Genomic DNA, 25,045 nt, shown 5'->3' with positions numbered 1-25,045 from the left:
TCTAACTAGACAGTAAGCCACTCTAGGGCACTGAACGTGCCTTACTTGTCACTGTAACTCCAGAGTCTAGCAGAGTGCCTAGTAGCACATTAACGATTTGATAAAGTTTTACATGAATAACATAATTTCATATGTGACTCTTCTGAATACATAGATACAATTACTACAGATGTCAGAAATTAATGCATTCTGTTAAACTAGAGGAAAACTAAGAGCACTTGTTCTTATTTTTTAGACATTGGCATTCTTATTCCTTAGCATATTTTAGCATTCCTGGGAAATATATTTTTTGGTTAAGCTCAATGAAATAAATTGCGTAATTACTATAATACCGATTAGAAATGGCACTGCTCAAGCCAAGGCATGAGTTTCATCTTTTTATGCTTTTTTCTTCTTTTTTAATATCCCCAAATGACAGCCCAATTTTCTCATAATTGTAGACTCTGTGAATTGTAGGGTTAAAGGGGTCTTGGAAAGTTGTACAGCCCAAGTTTATATCCAGAGGTTAAATCCTTCTCAAACATGTGCACTCAGTGGCTGCCCAATCAATACTTAAATATCTCCAGTCAAAATAATATTTCCCAATTCAGCTCATTCTACTTTGATAAGCCTCACTCTTGAAAAGTTCTTCCTTAGACTGACCTGAAAGCTGTTTCTCTCTTGATTCCACCAACCAATTCTGGGTCTTTTACCCCTTGTGACCACTGAAAACTACTTGAGTCCTTCTTTTAAATATTCAAAGTCAGCTGTCACAGCTGGTTAAACATTCTACATTTATTCAAATGCTCCTCCTGTGCTGTTGTTTCAGGTGCTCTCACTAGCCCTGTCCTTTCTCAAGAATATGCTCTGGTTGAACCTATCAAGAGGTGCAACACGCATTAGTACATCTGCTGTATGACCTCAAAAAATACCTATTGACATGGAATTTCAACATCCTTAGCTGAGTGGCTTTCTCAATTGGGTTACCAGTTTTATCACATAGAAAGAAACAGATCAATTGAGAAGCCTTTAAAAGCATTTATGAAGGGAAAGTGCATTGTTTGTTTTATTTTTAGATAAGCATTAAACTATAATGACTTCATTGTCATTTATCTGCAGCTACTGACTTGTAAAGGAGACTTTGCAGTGGAGACATTTTAATTATCACTATGCAATAATCCTTGCTGGGAGACGACAGAAATGGTATTTAGTTGAAAGTTGGTATCACTGCAGCTTAATCACTCACAGATGTGTGCACTTTCACAAACGTTTCATCACATTGCAGTTTGCTATTTTTGAGAGATTAAAAATTGCAATTAATATATTTTAAGCTTGGGCTGAGCATTTGTGAGGAGCATCACTCTTGTGTGTTAGATTAATTTTTAGGAATATGAATAATAGTTTCAAAACTCTAACTTATCTAACAACTGCATGTTCTTTTTTGCCAGTGCAGGTGCTTGACTAAAGATTATGAAAAACGTCCAACAGTGTCAGATCTTTTACAACATAAATTCATTACTCAAATTGAGGGCAAAGATGTGATGTTACAAAAACAACTAATGGAATTCATTGGCATCCATCAATGCATGGGAGGCACAGAAAAGGCCAGGTAATCAAATAGTATCTTGATTCCAAAATCCAGAGATTATTGAAAGATTTTGAATAGTTTAATAATGCATTAGTTTTTAAGGTGAATAAAATTTGGAGGTAATGGGGACTTACATGAAAAGTGAATGTCACCTGTTGAATTGCATCTCAATATTGGTAAAATTACCGGCAACACTTTTATTTTTTTTGAAACGGAGTCTCACTCTGTCGCCCAGGCTGGAGTACAGAGGCACGATCTCGGCTCACCGCAACCTCTACCTTCTGGGTTCAAGCGATTCTCCTGCCTCAGCCTCCCAAGTAGCTGGGACTACAGGCCCCTGCCACCACACCTGGCTAATTTTTTGTATTTTTAGTAGAGACGGGGTTTTACTGTGTTAGCCAGGATGGTCTCGATCTCCTGACCTTGTGATCCGCCCGCCTTGGCCTCCCAAAGTGCTGGCATTACAGGCGTGACAGGCAGCACTTTTTAAACAAGTTTTAAGAACGAAGAATGTAAACTTCAAAAGATCATTTTTGTGTTGGTATATGTTTTCTTGTATTTTCTGCTTTTCTATAAAGTAAGATATCTTAGATTTGGGATTAAAAAAACATAAAACTTGAAAGACCTTTCGGCACTATTATTTGTTCATTTTCCCTGGTTAAATTATATTTAAGATCATTTTAAATATCTTTGTACATCCTATTGGGATTTTAAATAGTATATAAGTTTATTTCAGGAAATTTAAAAGTCACAGAAAAATATACAATGGAAAATTAATCAAGTATAACATTTTAATCTGTAACCTTTTAATATCTTCTTTTGGGTATCTTTTTTTTTTTTTTTTTTTTTTTGAGACAAGGTCTCACTTTATCACCCAGGCTGGAGTGCAGTGGCACCATCTCTGATCGCTGTAGCCTCGACCTCCAGGGTTCAAGTGATTCTCTTTCTTAAGAGCCCCCAAGTAGCTGGGACTATAGGTACACACCACCATGCCTGGCTAATTTTTGTATTTTTAGTATAGACAGGGTTCTGCCATGTTGCCCAGGCTGGTCTTGAACTCCCGAGCTCAAGTGATCCACCTGCCTCAGCTTCTCAAAAGGCTAAAATTACAGGCCAGAGATTTTTAAACATTTTTAAAACAAAATTGTAATAGTATTATATGTGTCCCAGAGACTGTCTACTTTCACTGAATAGTGAACATCCATATAATTAAACGTTCTTCTAACACAAAATTTTACTGGCTAGATAACATTCCCTTGCCTGACAATTTAATGATTAATTTAAATAATTCCATACATTTTGGCTGTTACTGTTTTTACTCTATCAAGTAACTGTGTAATGAACAGAGTTGTACATTAATCTCTTACTGTTTTCTTAAGATAAATTCCTATAGATGGTACTATTAAATCAAAAAATTATTAAAGTTAGATTTATAATTTCACTTTATTCTTGAGAATCATATTTGTTTCATCCCAGGAGCATATCACTATTTAAGGAGTTGGAAGAAGTGAATAGGACATTACTTATTTGAATTCCTGTTGGGAATGTACACATTTAGTTCCCATTTGTTTAATGCCTGCTATGTGCCAGATTTTATGTTAGGACTTTATTATGTTATCTTATGTGATTTTACAACAAATCTGAGGAAAATATTTTATGATAACCCATTTTCACAGCTGAAAAAAATTGAAGTTGGCAGAGGTTAATTAACTTGCACAAGGCTGCACAGGAAATAAATGACTTAGCAAGGATTCAAATTCTGATCTTAAAGCCCAAGCTTTAATTCACAGGAGTAAATGAACTAATGATGTGGATGGTCTTGGGAGATAATAATCCATGCCTGTTTGAGTTTACAGCTTTGCTGCAGAGACAGACCTGATATACCTTTAATGAGGAAGAATTAGGTGACAAAAAGAAAGAAGTAGATACGTAGTTTGTAATGAGGAGATAATCATGCCCATCTTTTTATCTTTGTGTAAATGTAGTTTCATAATCTGCTGCAACCTCATTCTTCCCAAAATAGACAACAAATAATCAAAATAAACAGAAATTGAGGTGTATTCACATTGTGTAGGAGGTTCAATGTCAAGAACTGTGAAGGATCTGAGATACTGCCCTACCTGCAAGCTAACAATTTGACCTGCCACAGTTTCATGAATGCTAGTAGAAGACACAAGATTCATGGATGAGAGACAAAGGACTTTACTACTCATTGCCAAGCTGACAGCATGAGTTTATGTTCACATTGGTTCTCCTTGCCCACTAGAGTCCTAGGGAAAATGTGGAATAGATGGATGTTGTGCCTCATAACTGGGAAACCCTGAACTTGGGAAACTACAGTCTTTTAAATGGGCTGCTTGCATGCTTGCCCAAATTTTGCCTTGGAGGAAGCATTACTTTACCATCCTGGACACCAGATAAAACTTCCATCTGTCCTAGAGGGAGACAGTATTTTTAATTTCTAAGGCTGTTTGCTATACAAACATTATTGAAAATATAGTCTGGAACAAAAGCTAATATAAGACATGCAGAAATATGAGAGACCCATTAATAATTGTCTCCCATTGTTCAAGCATCATAAGAATAGCTGCACTACACAGCATTTAGATTGTCATTAGATTGTCATGCTTGTGCTGTAAGTTTCAGTGATTATTGGGCACAGTGTTATGCCCAACACTTTCTGATTCTGAGACACAAGATGTAGTCTTGTTTATCCTCTTTAAAAATCAGAATATGCTTTCAGTATGAGAATTCATTATATACTCAGTTATGGAAATTTTTCAGTTGTTGTTTTAAGTATTGATCCTCTCTCATTTTTTTCACTTTTTATTCCTGAGACATAAATGTTGGAACTTCCTATTTTGCCTCACATGTCTTGTAATTTCTCTGTCATGTTTGTCACTCATTTATCAATCTCTGCTACATTCTGAATGAATTCTTCAAAATTGTTTTCCAGTTCACTAATTTTCTCATAGAACTGGGCCTAGTCTAGATATTTTTTTCATGCTGATATCTATTATACATCAACATCTATATTTTTCATTTCTATAATTTCTTACTTGGTGAGTGGTTTTTTTGTTAACCACTCTTTTCATATCTGACTTTTCATATCTGGCTATTCATTTTTTCTTTTGGGGGAAAGTAATTCCATTTTTCTTCTCTTTGATCTTAAACATACTTTTTAACAGTAACTCTCAGATTTGCATTTCAGCACAGGTGAATTGTCCTGATTATTGAGTTCATTTGTTTATTTAATATTTGGTTTCCTTAGTCTAGGGTTCAGAATTGTAGTTTGCTTTCTCATCTTGAGTGGGAGGTTTTCTATTTTGATTTTTCTTTCCTTCTGCATTCTGTCTATTTGGAGGGTTTTTGCCTTTGCCATTACTGGTTTCAAGATTCCCCAGGGCCCATCGTGATTTGAAGGAAACTGCAGATCTAGTTGCTGAGCCAGTGGGAAGTAGATCTTCAGCCTCTCCATCCTGCCATCTCAAGCACCTAGCTCCATATAAAAGGAAGAAGCGGCAGAGATTTTTCAGTCTTTTTCCCAGGCAAGGAACCCCACACTCAGCCCCATTCTTCCCACGACATCTCGGTCAAGGCCTTCATTGTGAATGTGTGTTTTAGTTCCTTTACTCTCCAGGCCTCTTTTTCCCGTTTTTGGTGCCTGACTTCGAATCAGCCTATAGTTTCTGCCCTCTTACCTGGTGTTTTTGTTTGCTCTGTTAGGTCCACTCTAATGCTCTTCTTGTTTTAGAAAGTATCTTTGTCTTTTTAATTTTATTTTTTAACATGTAAGAAATATTTTATTTTTTACAAACATATGTTTGGAAGAGGTGGGAGTTGAACTTGAATTTTTACCCACAACACTCTTTTGACTATGGATCTTACTTCAAAGGAGGAGGAAAGATTTTCCTGCCCTCAGCTGCATATTCACACTAGTCCCAAAGTGTCAGACATACTCAGGCAAAAGAAAAGAGGCTTGGTTATGCCGCTGGTAACACATTAAACAAAAGCTGTCTTCTTGAAAATTATGAAAAATAACGATTTGTCACAGTTTCTGATGTTGGTAAAATGGATCAAAAAATCTGATTGTATTAAATCTACATAGCTAACTCAAAGCTGACATTTTTCTTTTTGTACATGATATTATCCTTTAGAATTGAACTGAGGCATGTGCGTGGCAGGATAATTTTTTTAAAATTAAAGATTCAGCTTTAAAGAAAACGGTCCTAATATAAGTTGAATGCAAACTGAATACTTTATAAACTTCCTTGTTGGGAGGAGGTGGAGTATTGGGAGATACTGTGGAATGGATATGAGAACTTTCTATTTTAAGTCAAGACCTGAATATAAAACACATCACTTTTCTAACTTATTCAACTATTCTGAAGAATTAAGACCATGTCGTAATACACTCCTCGAAAACAGGAAAGCATTTTCACATGAGTTAAAATTGACAATGTTAGAAGGCAGACTAAATTGGTAGAAACTCTAGTTATAAAATATTTTAAAATAAAAGTTTTCTTATGACTCGTATTTTTAAACTGTTGACTATCTGATTTAATAGGAATAGATAAAAGTCATTTGTAACTGAAATGTGCTATTCAGAATTCTTGACGAAAACAATAAAAGCCCACTTAAAAAGTAAAGCAGTTTAGTGGACAGTATTGGATGGCTCAGAGAATGGAGAGGATGGGAGAGAGCCAGGTTTAGTCATGAAAGCAGGGGGCTTCAACTGTCCTTCCTCAAGAATCACCAGCTAAACGGCTGCCACTGAAAACCACCCACCTGCCTCTAACATTGCCTGCCGTGACACTAGTTTCTTGAATGCCACATCCCACTCAAAATATTTGTAAACTGACTTTGAGCTTTATGTTGCTTCCTTGAGGTTCTAAGTTCCATACTGGACCATCTGATCGCCCACGCGTAGGTTACAGGCCCACACAGGTGGTGAGAGACACTTGGTCTCAGCTCATTTCTAGTTTCTATGTGAGAGGCAGAGTCTTGCCTGCTAGCGATTTTGAAATTTCTTCCCCACAGCAGACAGGTATTTTTAAGCTGTTGAAGCAACAGATGGATAGCCATTATATGGAATATTTTTTATTCTATTTTAGAGACAGAGTCTCACTGTTGCTCAGGCTGGCCTCAAAATTCTGGGTTCAGGTGATCCTTCTGCATCAGCCTCCTGAGTAGCTGAGCTTACAGGCACAAGCCACCACATCTACCTCCTGTATGGAATATTTAACACTTCCTACAATTCCTTCTTTTATATGTCTTGAACATTTGCCTAAAAATATTATTTAAACTATGATTGTCATTCCTCATAAAGAAAATATCTAACCCAGCATCTACTTAAATGATAACAAATTCCAAATTAAAACTTCCTTTTTTTGAAAGTCATATTATTAACATGTTATCATCTTAAATTTTCTTTGTGTTGTATATACAATGCAAAATAACTTTAATATTTTACTTGATACTCTCAACATGCTAGTGGCAATTACCTTTGACATTTATAGATTGTTATATTTTGCATATGATTTCATAGAAATAAAAAGGATTTAGTAACTCCTTTTTCTTACTAATGTTGGTTTCCTAGACCAAAATTACTGGCTGTGTTTGTGGTGCTGTTGCAGCTAGTCCACTTGTCCTGGCATCTATGGTTTTCCGGCCAGAATATAAGGCGTATTTGAGACATATGTGGAAGGATTAACAAAGGAAATCAAACTAAAAATTGACCATCAAATCAGTGTTAAAAGTACCTGCAGGGTGCAGTGCCTCACGCCTGTAATCCCAGCACTTTGAGAGGCCAAGGCGGGTGGATCACGAGGTCAGGAGTTCGAGACCAGCATGGCTGACATAGTGAAACCCCCCTCTCTACTAAAAATACAAAAAATTAGCCAGGCGTGGTGGCAGGTGCCTGTAATCCCAGCTACTTGGGAGGCTGAGGCAAGAGAATCACTTGAATCAGGGAGGCGGAGGTTGCAGTGAGCCCAGATCATGCTATTGCACTCCAGCCCAGGCGACAGCGGGAGACTCTGTCTCAAAAAAAAAAAAAAAAAAAAAAAAGAAAACCCAGCCCAAGCTGTCAATTCCTTATTAGACTTTATATAATGTAAATTTGCTCAAATAGGATTTTGATTTTACAAAACAGAACAATGAGAAGAGAAAACAAATCAATAGGAAGTAATAATAGGGTTCCTTCCACGTGGCGCAATGCATGACTCCATTTTCTGTTCTATTTTCTGGGCAAGGTAATTTTTCTTTAATGGCTGTGACTATGTCATGGTGAGAATTATTCACCCTTTGGAACATGTATGCTTTTCCTTAACACATGAGACTTTAAGAATGCTATCCCCATTGCTTTACTAACAATTGTATTTTTCAATTCCCATCTCCATGTGACTGAAAGATACTTCAAACTCAACATGTCCAAAATTAAACTTGTGATAGTCCATCTAAAATGTGTTATTTGTTCCCTTTCTTATTTTATTGTATTTATTTTTTTGAGACAGGGTCTTACTCTATCACCCAGGCTAGAGTGCAGTGGCATGATCTCGGCTCACTGCAACCTCCACCTCCCGGGTTCAAGCGATTCTCCTGCCTCAGCTTCCCAAATAGCTGAGATTACAGGCGCCCACCACTGTGCCAGGCTAATTTTTGTATTTTTTTTTTTTTTTTTAGTAGAGATGGGATTTCACCATCTTTGCCAGACTGGTCTCAAACTCCTGACCTTGTGGTCCACCTGCCTCGGCCTCCCAAAGTGCTGGGATTACAGGCGTGAGCCACTGCAACCGGCTGTTCCCTTTTTTATTAATGACACCACCACTTATCTCATTATGCCAACCAGAAATCTAGGGATTATCTTAGCCTATTCCTCTCTCCTACTTTTCATTTTTAGTCCAAATCAGGACTACATTTATTACGATCTCACTCAACATCAATTATGCTATAAACTTTGCTACCCTAGAAATCACGGATTGAGATGACTTCCATGTTGTCTCAACATTTGTTGAGGCCATTGTATAAAGGTCTGGATAAAGGTTCTCCACAGGGGTCTGACAGCTGAATCCTTTATACAGCCTGTGCTCTGGGGCTAACTTTTTAGTAAACAGGATAAGATAAGCACATAAATAACCATTATACAAAATTTCAATCCCATTTCCACTAGCAGGGTCAGGATGGCTTATCCAGGAGGTGGCCTTTGAATCAGCACCACGGGGGATAAACTGGACTAAATCATGTGAAGATAAGAGTTACCATAAGATGAACATTATAGCTGGAAAAACAGCCTGAGCAAAATCATGAAATCAAGGATAAGCTGACAGAAAGGCAAGCATTTAATCAAGCTGTAAGGGGAAAACCCAGATATAGGATTGGAGAGGTATACTGAGACCAGACCCCTGAGAGCACTGAAAGTCAGATTGATAGGTTTGACCTGTGTCCATGACAGCCCAAAGTGGGGAGTACCCCATCGCTAGCTCTTAAGTCACCTGTGCCCTACTGTGCAGCAGCCTTTTGTTGGTTCTAAAAGGTAAATTATGGATACACCAAGACAGACTACAGCAATAATTTTGGATTCATTTTGCTTGTTCCCAGTGACCATTTTCTCATATGTTTCTTCCTAACTTTAAAATTTTATATGTTTTGAAGGTAGGGGAGTTGGTCCCAACTGTGTTTAATTATCATCTATCTCTAAATGTGCTTAATTGGGTCTTATCCTTCTGCCATCTTCTATTGCACGAGAGTGGGTGCCCAGTCCTTATTACAGACACTTGAATCCCAACCCCTGCCTTGGACTGCCAGGATGGCAACTCCACTGTCTACAGCAGCCCACTCAAGCTGGGGACCCAGACAGGAGTATTTCTCTTCACCTAGTTCAGTGTAAGTTGATTCTAATGACTCCGTAGATGAAGGACTGTAAGTGTCTCAAATTAAAATTAGAAACAGGAGAGCACCATTCTGGAAAACAAGATAACCTAGAGTTTGCTTTTATTCAGATAGGAATCGATCATGAATCAAGAAACTGGATAATGATAGCTCCATCATTAAAATACATGGCCATTTGCTATGACCAGATCTAGTTGCTAGTCTAGAAAAAAATAGAAAAGGAGCTACAGATCACATAAAGGTAATTCTAATAATAATATTAACAAAGGCTGATGTTGACTCAAGTGTTGAAAGGATATGAATTTGCTTCAAAATTATAGTATGTATTTAATAAGCTGTAATAGGCAAGACAGGGGCTAGTGTCTGGGTATTTATATATTTAACATATTGATATATTTTAATATTGGTATATATTTAACATATGTGGACATTTATTTGTTTCCATGTTTTGTGTTTATTTTAAATGGATTGTGTGTGTGTGTGCACACACATCATTTGTGCTTATATTCTAAGTAAGATTTTATTTTAGAAGATTCTCATCTTATCTTGGCTAAAATAAAAAGTGAAGAAATTGTCCCTGTCAGTGCTAGAAGGAAAGGTCTCATAAAAGAATATCCTGGTAGCTGTGTCCATCCAAGATGGACAACTCAGGAAGAAACAGATAAAGCTGGGGAATATAGCAAGGATCCCTCTAGGACTAGGAAATTTGGAAAATATACAATAACTTACCCTTTTCTGTCTTAAATATTTCCTTATGTCAATCTTCAGTAACTTCTTTTCCAGAAAAGCTCCCAGAATAAAACTAAATGGCTTTTACTGTGGTCTCCAGGAATTTTAAAAGGAATAGGAAATTGAATAATTATTCCCTGGAGAAGGCCATTGTAAGTATCTCTGCTCCTGAGTAGCATTAAATAAAGGAATTCAAGTAAATAAAAAGAAGCAGTTGCTGATACTACAAAAAAACTGTAAATAATTCTGAGAATAAGTTACATTGTTGCTTCAAAATGAAACAACATAAAGAACCTTGGTGCAATCTGCCCACTTGTGCTAAACACCTTGTTCAATTCCTGTCTTTATCATGCCACTTCCCCCCTGCCAAATAATTATACAATCATAGATTATTATTGCTGGAAAGGAGCTTTGAATGTGGATCCTTATTTTAGAGATCAGGAAATTAAATCTCAGAGAAATTGAATCCTGCCTTCTGAAACAATAGCCAGTTAATGACCAGCACAAAGTTATAACTCAAGTATAATGATTTTCAGACTAGCTCTTTTACTAGTTTCTCTTTTCCTCACTAGTGTTAGAAGTTGGCGGTCACAAAACTGATGGACAGATTTTGTTTGAGCTACTTTATATGGTTTACTCATAATGAGCATTTACACTTAAATTTTATTTTATTTCTTTGGTATACTGCAATTAGAGTTTGCATTACTAAGTAGAATATTCAATGGTCAAGGAATCTTTGTTCATGTTTTCCCTAAGACTTTTTTTTTTTTGAGATGGAGTCTCGCTCTGTCGCCCAGGCTGGAGTGCAGTGGCCGGATCTCAGCTCACTGCAAGCTCCACCTCCCGGGTTTACGCCGTTCTCCTGCCTCAGCCTCCCGAGTAGCTGGAACTTCAGGCACCCGCCACCTTGCCCGGCTAATTTTTTTGTATTTTTTTTAGTAGGGATGGGGTTTCACCGTGTTAGCCAGGATGGTCTCCATCTCCTGACCTCGTGATCTGCCCACCTCGGCCTCCCAAAGTGCTGGGATTACAGGCATGAGCCACCGCGCCCGGCCCCCTGTGACTAGTTTTTAATTAAATTAAGGATACAGAGTGTGGAAACAACTAAGTTTAAAATGGGTATCTAACTTATCCTTGAAATGTTTGGGAAATAATAATTTAGGAACTAGGTTTAATGACACATGGATATGGGTGTTGACAATCATCAACATAGTGATATTTTCGTTTCTTTTGGAAAGAGTCCCTCATACCTATGATGAGTTTAGGGGTTTGCCTATGTTATTAGTAGTCAAGCTCTCAGCAGGGGCCAACAAAACTCTGCACTCAGTGAAAAAAAGGCCTGGATCATTTTCTCTAGTAATTAATACTGTAAGTTGTACTGCACTCTGAGATTTTTTAGCCTATTTTGTGTGTTCTATGTGATCTACTCTTCAGTCTTTAGTTTCATTTAGGCTTAAAATGGCAAGTTGTCAGTGGCTCCCATCACGAGTCACTGATGACAGTAAGTGTTCCTATAAGGACCAACTTGCTCATCTCTCCCTGTGGATCCACCCACATTGTAGCCCCTGGGGCCACTGCTAGTTGCTGAACCTGCTATGTATCTTCATTCCTCTCCATTTTGGCTCATGGAGTGTTCTCTCCTTGAAATCTCACCCACCTTCATTCTCTTCTTGGGAATATACTTAAAACCAGTCTCCAACTGTTGACACCTTTGAGAAACCTTTCCCAGAAGTTCTGAGTATGTGTTTACACTTCGTTTCCTCTGTGGTCATACATCACTTTGTTCTTACTTCAGTTAGACACACCTGGGATAGAGTCCCAATCCTGCCGTTTATTAGTCTTGCCATGATCTAATTTTGTGACTCTGTACAAGTTACTGAACCTCTTAGACACAGTTACACCCTATTTATAAAATGAGGACACCAATAACACCTACCTGGTAAAGGTGAGAGAATAAATGAGATGAAATAAACAGCATGAAGCACCTGCACAACATTAGCAGTCACCAGCATTTTGTGGATAGTTACATGCATCTGTATTTTACAAATCTTAATCATCTATGTCTCCAGTGCTGAGTCTAGTACTTTGCATGTAGTAAGTGCTCAATAAATATATATTGTTTGGAATTGAAGAGTTTGGGTTGAGATCTGAAATAGAATGCCTTGATTTGGCTTTATATGTTCAATAGACACAATTAATAGCGTGTTTAGCTATTTATTACTTACTGTGAGAAAAAAATTGGAGAACCAATTAACATGGAAGAGTTTTTGAGATAAAGGTTTTGAAATTTTGTTCTAAATTTTTTAAATAGATACTTCCAAATCTATTTTTATATATGGTGAGAGATAGGGATCTAGTATCATTCCTTTGCATATGTATACCCAGTTTTCCCAACACCATTTATTGAAGAGATTGTCTTTTCCCCGCTGTATGGTCTTGGCACCTATATTAGTCCATTCTCACACTGTTCTAAAGAACTACCTGAGCCTGGTAATTTATGAAGTGAAGAGGTTTAATTGATTCACTGTTCCTCAGGCTGTACAGGAAGCATGATTGGGGAGACCTCAGGAAACTTACAATCATGGTGGAATGGTGAAAGGGAAGCAAGCACATCTTCACATGGTGTCAGGAGTGAGAGAGTCAAGGGGGAAATTCTACACACTTTGAAGCAACCAGATCTCATGAGAACAGCAAGGAGGAAGTTCGCCCTCATGATTCAGTCACCTCCCACAGGGTCCCTCCCCCCAACATTAGGAATTATAATTCAACGTGAGATTTGGGTGGTGACACAGAGCCATATCAGCACCTTTGTGAAAAAAGAGCTCACTGTGGGTGTATGGACTTATCTCGGGGTTCTCTATTCTGTCCCATTGGTCCATGTGCCCGTTTTTAGGCTAGTGCCCTGTTATTTGGGTTACTATGCCTCTGTATAATTTGAAGTCAAGTAATGCGATTCCTCCAGTTTTGTTCTTTTTTGCTTATGATGGGTTTGGCTATTCTGGGTCTTTTGTGGTTCCATATAAATTTTAGCATTGTTTTTTCTATTTCTGAAGAATGTCATTGGTATTTTGGTAGGGATTGCAATTAAATCTGTAGATTGTTTTGGGTAGTATGGGCATTTTAACAATAGTGATTCTTCCAATCCGTAAACATGGAATAGCCTTCCATTTCTTGGTGTCCCCTTCAATTTCTTGCGTCAATTATATAGTTTTCATTGTAGAAATTTGTCACTTCTTTGGTTAATTCCTAGGCATTTTATTTTATTTGTAGCTATTGTAAATGGTGTTACTTTCTTGATTTCTTTTTCAGATTGTTTGCTGTTGGCATATAGAAATGCTACTGAATTTTGTACGTTGATTTTGCGCTCTTTACTGATTTGTTTATCAGTTCTAATAGTTTTCTTGTGGAGTTGTTTAGGTTTTTTCAAGTATACCATCATATCCTCTGCAAACAAGGATTCCCTTTATTTCTTTCTCTGGTCTGATGGCCCTACCTAGGACTTTCAGTACTATGTTGAATAACAGTAGGCATCTTTTTCATATTCCTGATCTTAGGGAAAAGGCTTTACATTTTTCCCCATTCCGTATGATACTAGTCCTGGATCTGTCATATGTTCCCTTTTATTTTGTTAAGGTATGTTTCTTCAAAACCCAGTTTTTGAGGGTTTTTGTGATTTCAATTGATGCTTAATTTTTCACACGGGTTTTGTCCTTCATTCTGTTAATATAATGTATCACATTGATTGATTCGCATATGTTGAACCATCCTTACATCCCTGGGATAAATCCCACTTGCTCATAATGAATGAGTTTTTGTTTATTTGTTTGTTTGTTTGTTTTGAGATGGATTTTCACTCTTGTTGCCCAGGCTAGAGTGCAATGGCATGATCTCGGCTCACCGCAACCTCCGCCTCCCGGGTTCAAGTGATGCTCCTGCCTGAGCCTCCCGAGTAGCTGGGATTACAGGCAGATGCCACCATGCCTGGCTAATTTTTGTTGTTGTTGTATTTTTAGTAGAGACGGGATTTCTCGATGTTGGTCAGGCTGGTGTCGAATTCCCAACCTCAGGTCATCCGCCTGCCTCAGCCTCCCAAAGTGCTGGGATTACAAAATGTGTAGTTGAATTTGGTTTGGTAGTATTTTGTTGAGAATTTTTGCATCAAGATTCATTTGTGATATTGCCCTATAGGGCTTTCTTTCTCCTCTACTTTTCAGAATAGTTTGAGGAGGATTGGCGTTAGTTCTTTAAATGTTTGGTAGGCGTCAGCAGTGAAGCCATTGTGTCCCAGGCTTTTTTTGCTGAGAGAATTTTTATTATGGCTTTGATCTCATTACTTCATATTGGTCTGTTCAGGTTTAGGATTTCTTTATGGTTCAATCTTGGTAGATTGTATGTGTCTAGGAATTTATTTATTTATTCTAGATTTTTCAATGTATTGACATATACTTGCTCCTATTAGCTACCAAAAATCCTTTGAATTTCTGTGGTATCAGTTGTAATGTATCCTTTTCAATTCTGATTTTACTTAATTGGGTCTTCTCTCATTTTTCTTAGTCTGCCTAAAGGTTTGTCAATTTTCTTTATCTTTAAAAAATCAATCTTTTGTTTCATTGATCTTTTGCATTGCTTTCTTCATTTCAAATTCATTTATTTCTGCTCTGATCTTTATTATTTCTTTTCTTTTACTAATCTTGAGTTTAGATTGCTCTTGCTTTTTTAGCTTTTGCCTACATCATTAGGTTGTTTATTTGAAGTTTTTTTTTTTTTGATGTAAGCACTGATAGCTATAAATTTCCCTCCTATTACTGCTGTCATTGTATTCCATAGGTTTTAGTATGTTGTGCTTTCATTATAATTTTTATTTCAAGAAATTTTTCAATTTCCTTCTTAATGTCTTCATTGACCCATTAGTTGTTTAGTATCATGTTGTTTAACCCTTTTCCTGTTTTTTTAAGTGCACCTTGCTGCCATTGCTCATTTAATTTTACATAAACATGCTTTTTGAGACTGCAGCAAATCTGACTGATTTTCAATGTGAAAATAAAATATAAGAACTCTTCTTGGAGTTATTTCAAAACAGAACTAATGTTAGAATAGTCTGAATCATCAGAATTGTCTATTTTGGAAAAATCAGATTCATCAAATGAATCTTCAGCCAACAATTGTTCAAGAACGATGTTAACATGACTTGGAGGGATGCTACGCTTTCTAGGATTTGACATTTTCAGCAATTGAGAATTGTTATATTTTGTAAATGAAAATACCACTACCAAAACCAGAATGCTATAAACAGAATGTTATCTTTTGTTTCCAAAGTCAATATACAAGAGAGATGCAAAAATAATAATAAAGGCAAAATACTTCACGGCAAAGTTATCTTAGGGTAAACACTGCAGCTACAAGCAACACCAGCAAGTATTGATGGGGCAAATGGAAAAAGGGTTAATTTCTATGTGTTTGTATAGTTTCCAAAAATGCTCTTGTTATTGATTTCTAGTTTTGTTTCATTGTGGTCAGAGAAGATGCTTGATATTATTTCCATTAAAAAAAAATTGTAAGACATGTTTTGTCACCTAACATATCATGTATCTTTGAGAATTACCCGTGTGCTAAGGGCAAAAATGTTTATTCTGTAGCCACTGGATGAATGTTCTATAAATATTTATTAGGTCTATCTCATCTATAATGCAGATTAAGCCTGATGTTTCTTTGATGATTTTCTTTCTGGAAGATCTATTCAATGCTGAAGGTGAAGTATTTAAGTCTCCAGCTGTTATTTTATTGGGGTCTATGTCTCTCTATTTAGCTCTAATATTTGTTTTATATATCTGGGTGCTCCAGTGTTGGGTGCATGTATTTACAATTGTTATATCCTCTTGCTGAATTGCCCCCTTTATTACATAGTGACCTTTTTTGTCTCTTCTTATAGTTTTTGTCTTGAAATCTATTTTGTCTGGTATAAGTATAGTGACTCCTGCTTTTTTTGGTTCCCATTGGCATAGAACACCTCTTTCCATTTCCTTTATTTTCAGTCTATGTGTGTCTTTTTAGATGAAGTGTGTTTCTTGTAAGCAACAGATCATTTGGTTTTTGTTTGGGTGGTGGTGGTGGTTGTTGTTGTTGTTTTTATCCATTCAGCCACTCTATGTCTTTTGATTGGAGAGTTTAGTCCACTTAACTTCAATATTGATAAGGAATTACTCCTGCCATTTTGTTATTTGTTTTCTAGTTGTTTTGTGGTCTTCTCCTCCTTCTTTTCTTCCTTGTTCTCTTCCTTTTAGTGAAGGTAATTTTCTCTGGTGGTATGATTTAATTTCTTGCTTTTTTTTATATAACTGCTATATGTTTTCTGATTTGAGGTCACCACGAGGCTTACACATACTATCTTATAACCCATTATTGTAAGCTGGTAACAACTTAACAATGTTTGCATAAACAAACAAACAAGCAAAATAAAAACTAATAAAACTCTACACCTTAACTTCATTCTTCTGCTTTTTAACTTTTTGTTGTTTCTATCTGTGTCTTATTGTATGGTCTATGTCTTGACATGTGATTGTAGTCATTGTTTTTGATTGGTTCATCTTTTAGTCTTCCTGCTTAGCAGTATTTACCGTAGTTACAATATTATAATATTCTGTGTTTTTCCTTGTACTTACTGTTACTAGTAAATTTTGCACCTTAAAATGATTTCTTATTGCTCATGAAAATGCTTTTCTTCCTAATGGAAGTATTCCCATTAGCATTTCTTGTAGGACAGGTTTATTATTGATAACATCCCTAACTTTTGCTTGTGTGGGAAAGTCTTTATTTCTCCTTCATGTTTGAAGGATATTTTTGCCATATATACTATTCAAGAGTAGTACTTCAAGTATGTCGTGCCACTCTCTCCTGGCCTGTAAGGTTTCCACTAAAATTTCAGCTGCCCAATGTATTGGAGCTTCCTTGTATGTAATTTACTTCTTTTATCTCACTACTTTTAGGATCCTTTCTTTATCTTTAACCTTTGGGAGTTTGATTATTAAATACCTTGAGGTGGTGTTCTTTGGATTAAATCTGCTTGGTGTTCTATAACCTTCTTCTTCTTGGACATTGATATCTTTTTCTAGGTTGAAAATTATTATCCCTTTCAATAAACTTTCTACCCTTCTTTCTCTACTTCCTCTTTTTAGCCAGTAAGTTTTACATTTTTCCCTTTTGAGGGCATTTTCTAGATCCTGTAGTTGTGCTTTATTGTTTTTTATTCTTTTTTCTTTTGTCTCTTCTGATTGCATTTTCAAATAGCCTGTCCTAAAACGCACTACTTCTTCTGCTTAGTCAAATCTGCTGTTAAATCTGATGCATTCTGTAATGTCAATTGCATTTTTCAACCCCAGAATTTCTGTTTGATTATGTTTAATTATTTCAATCTCTTCGTTAAATTTATCTGATAGAATTCTGAATTTCTTCTCTGTGTTATCTTGAATTTCTTTGAGTTTCCTCAAAACAACTATTTTGAATTATTTGTCTAAAAAGTAACGTACCTTTCTTTCTCCAGTATTGGTCCCTGGTGACTTATTTCGTTAATTTGGTGAGGTCATGTTTCCCCGGATAGTTTTGATGCTTGTGGACATTCATCTATGTCTGGACATTGAAGAGTTAGCTATTTCTGATAGTGTTTGCAGTCTGGACTTGTTTGTGCCTGTCTTTCTTGGGAAGGCTTTCCAGGTATTTGAAAGGACTTGGTTCTTGTGATCTAAGCCATATGTGTATTAGGGGACACCCTCAGCCCAGTGATTCTGTGCTTCTTGCAGACTCATGGAAGTACTTAGATAAGATCTTGAAGAATTTCCTGAATTGCCAAGCAGAGACTTTTGTTCTCTCCCTGTACTTTCTGCCAGACAAAGAGTCTCTCTCTCTCTCTCTGTTCTGAGCTGGATCTGGGGATGTGATGACACAAGCACCCTGGTGGCTGCTGGGACTGCACTGAGTCAGACCTGAAGGCAGCATAGCACTGTGTCTTGCCCCATGCCCACTGTAACCACTACCTGGCTACTGCCTGTGTTCGCTCAAGGCTCTGAAGTTCTACAATCAGCAGGTGGCAAAGCCAGCAAGGATTATATCCTTACTTCAGGACAGTGAGTTCCCTTGGGCCCTGGGTAGGTCCAGAGATGTCATCAAGGATCTAGGGGCTGGAGTCAGGAACCTTAGAAACTTACCTGGTGTTCTATTGTACTGTGGGTGAGCTGGCCCTCAAGCCATCAGACACAGTCTTTCCCACTCTTATCTCCCCTTTCCACAGGCAGAGGAGCCTCACCCCATGGTCATCACCACCACAGGCCGTTAGGGAGTACTGCCACGCTACCAGCAATGTTCACCTACAACACAAGTGCTCTTCATTCAGCCTGTGGTGAATGCTTCCTGGCCTGTGACTCACCCTTCAGGGCAGGGGGCTCCTTTCTACCCCAGGCCAGGTTCATAAATACTGTCCCAGACCCAAGACCTGGAATGGGGACCCCACTTAATGCTGTACGCCCTTGTGGCGAAGCTGGTACCTAAGATACAAGACACAGTCCCCTTTACTTTTCCCTCTGCTTTTCTCAAGAAGAAGGAGTCTTCTGCCCACAGCCATCACAGCTGGGAATGTGCTGATTCTCACTTGAAGCCAGCAAGTCTGAGTCTCACCCAAGGCTCATGGTATACCATCTGGGTATCACTGCTGGTCATTCAGGTGATGGTCCTGCCAGGACTTGGTTCTTTCCTTTAAGTCAGCAGCATCTCTTCTGGCCGAGGTTGAGTCTAGACATGTCATCTGGGAACTAGGGCCTTGAAAGGGGGCCTCATGACTCTGATTGCTGCCCTATCCTATTATGGCTGAGCTGGTATTCAAGATGCAAAACAAAGTCCTCTTTACTCTTTCCTCTCCTCTTCTCAGGTTGAAAGAAAGGTTCTGTTTTGGAGCTGTGAGTTGTGCAGCCTGTCATTGGAGAAGGGGTGGAGCAAAAACTCCCTTAGCCCACTGACTCTGAGCCCAGTTCAGCAGTAGGACTTACCTATGTATGAGTTGCAGTCTTTGTGGCCTAGGCTGCCTTTCAAGTTTATTTAGCACCCCAGAGCACTTTAGCCCATGCTGGCAAGGCTTGCCAAATCTCAGATTCTTACCACTGGGATGGGCGATTCCCCCTGGCTAGGGCTGGTTTAAATACTCCTTTGGGTAAGTGTCAGCTGAGTTCAGCCTGGTTTTGCTTTCTGCGGTGATAAGATGGGTTGGCCTGGCAGGACTCGTTTTGCCAAGGATAACATGCTCTTTATGTGTAACTAATGCTAGGGAGAAGACCACTAATTTGACCCAGTAGCAAAGCCTTAGTGATTGGAGGGAGTCAGAGCTCTGAATATACATGTTGGCTCTTAACAAAAGCCATCTCAAGCCTAGCCCAACCAATGGGGTACATATCTGTGTCCTAAGGAAGGGTGGGGCTACAAGTAAAAACTGAAAGAACTGAAAGAGCTGTTTCACTCAACCTGTAAAAGAGGGGTACAAGCAGCTGTGCTTTTCCGTGTCAATTAGCACATAACACATAAATATAACACATAACAAATAGATCCATCTGTCTGACTTCTGAAAGGACTCCTGCGTGAATGGAGCTGCAGAAGGGCATGGCATGCCTGGTGTGCAGGCTGTCCAGCACAGCAGCAGTGTATCCATCCAGAGTATCAGCAGCAGAGGAGCAAAATCCCTGGCAGAACAACTGGAGACACTGTTTTTCTGGCTGAGCAATGCTGAGCCTGGCCAGCAAGGACTCCATATGCTCAGGAGCAGCAAGAACGCCCAGAGCGACTAACAGGGTGCCAGCCACCATCTGCCCAGCAAAGTGGGAAAGAGACCAATGTCCATCTAAGTGAGGGCTGAGTACCAGTGGTGTCTGGCTAAAGCAGACTTGTCCGTAAGCACTTGTGAGACATACTTATGGGGATTTTGTAAAGTGACAGAAGTCCCACATTAGCATGTGATAACTATCAGCCTGCATTTTTATACAGATGTTGTTGCCTGTCCATGAATGTAAAATTTGATTACTAGTGTTATGACACTTATTGTACCCCTAAGTTGTATGAGTGGCATTAGATAGATAGATAGACAGGTAGATAGATAGATAATGTTGATTATGTATATGTGAAAATATGCACACATAACACAGTTCCTAGTCCATAACTTCCATAGTCCTTGTATTTCCGGAGTGACTAAAACAATAAGCATATCTTTTGTTGAAGTATGTGGATTTTTATCCTTGGTTCCTGCAGCAGCTTTGAAACAGCTTCAGACAGACTTTTGTTATAGTGTTGGGGTGCTTTAGGTCTCAGAAGCAGTCCTCAGGGAACAGAATCTCACTTTCTGACCTTCCCTGGTCCTCCTTTCATCTGCTCCTTTTGCTCCCCAAGCAGGCCACAGAGACCAAAAATAAAATCTTTACCCACCTTTCTGTCTTGGGGCTGCCCATAAAGAAATTATCTGACCTATCTTGTCTGATTGTAGATCATAAGACCCACTCTTTATCCAATCTCATTTTTACAAGGTTGTCCATGCTTCATTTGTGCCTTTCCAGTGAAGTCTCCATAAAAGGCCCAAGAGAACAGGGTACAGAGAACTTCCAACCAGCTGAGCTCTTGCAGAAGGGTGAATAAGAACTCATTCATGTGGAGGGTGGCGCATGATCATGGAAGCTCTTTCCCACATGCCTTGCCCTACACATCTCTTTATCTATATCCTTTGTAATATCCTTTATAATAAGCCAGTAAGTGTTAGGAAGTGAGGCACTCTAGCAACTTAATCAAACCCAAGGAGAGGGTCATGGAAACCCTGATTCATAGTGTTGGTCAGAAGCACAGGTAAAACAACCTGCGGCTTGCTATTAATGTTGGAAGTGGGGAACAGTTTAGTAGAACTGAGCCCTCAACCTGTGTAATCTGATACTATCCCCAGGTAGATAGTGACAGAATTGAACTGGGTTGGAGGACACCTATTGGTCTATTGGTGCCTGCTGCAAAACTGATTGCTTGCTTGATACGTTGAGAAAAAAACTACACACATCTGGCCACAGAAGTCTTCTGTGTTAATTGTGGTGTGAGAGCAGAGGAAAAACTGTATTTTCAACACAGGTGGCCCATGTTGTACAACTCCAGGAGGCTGTATTCATATCATATTCCACGTCAGTGTCCTCACCCTGGAGCACATAAATAGAACATTAATGGTGCCCCCTGGAGTTGTGCAATGTGGACATGTGGATCGGGAGCCTGAGAAAATTCTGAATACATTTGCTTTACAACCCAAAATAGATTACCATCTGTGATATTAGCTATGTACACAAATAGAGAACCCAGTAGAGTTAAAAAGCTATCCCTGCTTCATTGTTTGTAATCTGGATACTGATTTAGCCTGAAAAATTTTGTCACCCAAAGTACTTTCATATAAGATTGCATTCACATATAAATACATTCAGCAAATATATACAAGGATGAGATCGTAACATGTTTCTCTAAAGTTCACGTGGATTCATTTATTAGTTGTTTCTTTGGTACCTTCAGCATCATTCGATGAAATACTATTTTTCATTAGTAGTTAGTATTAAAATATGCTAAATACAGATAGGAACACTTAAATTTTATCAGCTATTCAGATCACTTTACAAATTCTGAAAGTTTAGGTAATATTTCCAAATTCCTGTAATGTAAATGTTTCCAATGATATTCTAGAAATAATTATTTTACTGATAGCATTACCTATTTTAGCTTCATTAAATGGGCTCAATTGTTTACTTGTTTCAAAATATTTGTACATTCTTGTAATTTTATAATTATTTTGTTTAAAGAGGTTTCTGAAAACTATTACATTTGATTTCATGGGACAAAATAAGATGAATCCAACAAATATGTGTGCTTAAATACAAAGAAATAAAACACATTTTACCAAAATAACATTTCCTTAAAAATTCTGAGTATACATCTTTTGGCCTTAAAAAAAATATTGTAGAGAGAGAAAAAAAGACACATACAACCTAAATGATTGTTAATAGCTTTAACCTATATTATGAATTTCAATAAATATTGCAATACTAAGTTTTTGCTTTTTTTCCTTCAAATTAGCAATGCCTAGGATTTGACTGAATCCATTTTTACTATTGGTGTCATAAGAAAAGACACATTTGTGGCCGAGTGCGGTGGCTCCCACCTGTAATCCCAGCACTTTTGGGAGGCCAAGGCAGATGGATCAGGAGATCGAGACTATCCTGGCTAACACAGTGAAACCCCATCTCTACTAAAAATACAAAAAAAAATTAGCCGGGCGTGGTGGCAGGTGCCTGTAGTCCCAGCTGCTTGGGAGGCTGAGGCAGAATGGTGTGACCTGGGAGGTGAAGCTTGCAGTGAGCCAAGATTGCACCACTGCACTCCAGCCTGGGTGACAGAGCCAGAATCCATCTCAATAAAAAAAAGAAAAAAAAAGAAAGAAAAAGGAAAAAGAGAAAAAAGAAAAGACACATTTGCATAGACTTACATTTACTGTTGAGTTCTGCCCCATAGGAGGCAGGACACTAAGTATGGATGATAAAATTTTTATTCTTTTTTTGCAGTGAAACAAGATGCATGGGTTGAATAGAGTGCAGAGCAGCTGTTTTCCTGGGCGCCTTCACATTTTAATTCTCTAAAACATTTTGTCTTTGTGTCAAAGGCCTTCGTAATAAATCTATTGACAGTACCTTACTGGAAAATTGTGCTTTAGAGTAGATATAACTTTAGCAATGACAGGGAAGGGGGAGAAATATTTTTTTAAGGATAGTACTGTAGTTTTAGGTCAGAATAATTTAGTCTTTCAGTAGAATTCAAACTGACATGCCCCTCATTCCTTACTGCCAGGAACATAGAGCTTTATCTCTGACTGTTCAGCTGCCCTAATCTTGTTTGCTTTCCCACTTACGTTTCTAATCTCTGAAAAAAAGTATTATATTTAACAGAATTTGTAGTTTTGGAAGATTCTGATTTACTTTGCAGTTAGGTAGTGTACACTTATATAAATACAACTTGTTTTTTTTTTTAAGTGAAAAATCTGAAGTCAAAATTCCCAATGTTTTAGCAAAAAGAAAGAAAGATAGGGAAATAAGCAAATACCTAACCATGACAATGCCAGTCTTGGGACTAGAAATTGAAATAGAATATTATTATTTCATGGTCTATTCCCACAAGGGGAACTTGTGGTATAGATTATATACATACATATATACGTGTGTGTGTGTGTGTGTGTGGTCTGTGTATATAAAGCCTGACATCACCTGGGCAGCTGAGACTAAAGTATAGATTTTGTTCCCTGTCCATGAATGATAGTGTAATTCTCCTGTATTTATTCATATAGGTTTGAGGGTGGTCATGCATGCTATTGTGGTAATGCTAAATGTGATATGCCATTTAAATACCGAAGTAGAGTTATCAAGAAGGCAGTTGGATGTAGTAGTCTGGACTTCAGGGGAGAAATCCATGTTGGAGATAATGCTTTGAGTTGTTTGCTTATAGAAGTATTCAGTGCCTTGGCATTGGATGAGGTCACTGAATGTGAGTGTTAAGAAAGAAAAGTGAAGGAGGACCAGGACAGAACTCTGGGGAATAGTAACATTTAGTCACTAGCAGAGGAGCCACAATAGGAGATTAAGGGAGTATAGCCCTTAAGGGAGGAAGAGCAGAGAATGTGGTCTACTGCAAGCCACGTAACCTGAGTGTTTTGGAGAGAATAGTCAACTCTGCCAAGTAATGCTGAACATTCAAGAAAATAGTGTAACATTGAATTTGGCCCCACAGAGTTATTTAATGACCTTGACAAGAGCCACCTCTGTAGAGTGGTGTGAAGGGCAGTTCTAGCCAGGAGAGATGGAGGAGAGAGACAAGGTGAGGAAGGAGAAATAGGGAATATGAACTCCTCTTTTAAGAAGCTCAGCTATGAAGGGATGAGAAATAGGGTAACAGCTGGAAAGGACAGAGGATCAAAGGAGATAATTTTAAAGATGGGAGATACTAGAGCACAGGTTGTATGTTGATGAAAGGAGGAGGTTGATGATGCATATGAAAAGGGATCATTACAGCAGTGGATCCTGTAAACAGCAAGTGAACAAGCAGAAAAGTTAGCCTTTGCTCAAGCAGAGACAGTTTCTTCTCCATTGGAACCAGAAAGGAGACAGAGTGATGCAAAGATGAAATTCTTTCCTTTTTTTTGAGACTGAGTCTCGCTCTGTCACACAGGCTGGAGTGCAGTGGCGCAGTCTTGGCTCACTGCCTTCACCTCCCAGGTTCAAGCAATTCTCCTGCCTCAGCCTGCCGGGTAGCTGGGACTACAAGCACCGCCACCATGCCTGGCTAATTTTTGTATTTTTAGTAGAGACGGGGTTTCACTATGTTGGCCAGGATGGTCTCAATCTCCTGACCTCGTAATCCGCCCACCTCGGCCTCCCAAAGTGCTGGGATTACAGGCATGAGCCACCGCATCTGGCTGAAATTCTTTCTACTTGTTTATAATTGCTCAGTGAAGTGTGAGTTATGGTCATCAGTTGAGAGTTCTGGTACAGAGGACTGTAAGAGAAATGCCTTTTTAGTCTTTTTTTTCTAGGTTCTCCATAATAAACATGCATTTCTTTTATAATTAGATAAAAGAGTATAAAAATTTATATCCTTTGACCCAACAAATTTTGTTCTTTTCCCAAGGAAGAGGAAAAACATTTTGTACAAATATATTTATTATGGACGTACTAATAATAGCAAATAAAGGAGAGTATACAACAGTAGAAGGATGCTTAAGTAATGGACTCCCCTAAAAATAGAAGGTAGGTAGACTTTAAAATGAAAGCT

The 25,045-nt window shown here is 38.1% G+C and overlaps 1 protein-coding gene across 1 annotated transcript in view; it reads left to right on the top strand.

Annotated features, from left to right (window-relative positions):
* MYO3A (myosin IIIA) overlaps positions 1 to 25,045 on the top strand; it is a 271,870-nt gene that overhangs the window by 85,207 nt on the left and 161,618 nt on the right. Inside the window, 1 exon segment of the mRNA XM_017870799.1 lies at positions 1,433 to 1,588. Within this exon segment, the coding sequence (XP_017726288.1) occupies positions 1,433 to 1,588 (156 nt within the window).

This window comes from Rhinopithecus bieti, unplaced genomic scaffold (assembly GCF_001698545.2).
Source record: "Rhinopithecus bieti isolate Rb0 unplaced genomic scaffold, ASM169854v2 scaffold_5022, whole genome shotgun sequence".
NCBI lineage: Eukaryota > Metazoa > Chordata > Mammalia > Primates > Cercopithecidae > Rhinopithecus > Rhinopithecus bieti.
The sequence above is the reverse complement of the archived record's forward strand: the minus strand, read 5'-3'. Positions and strand labels throughout refer to the sequence as shown.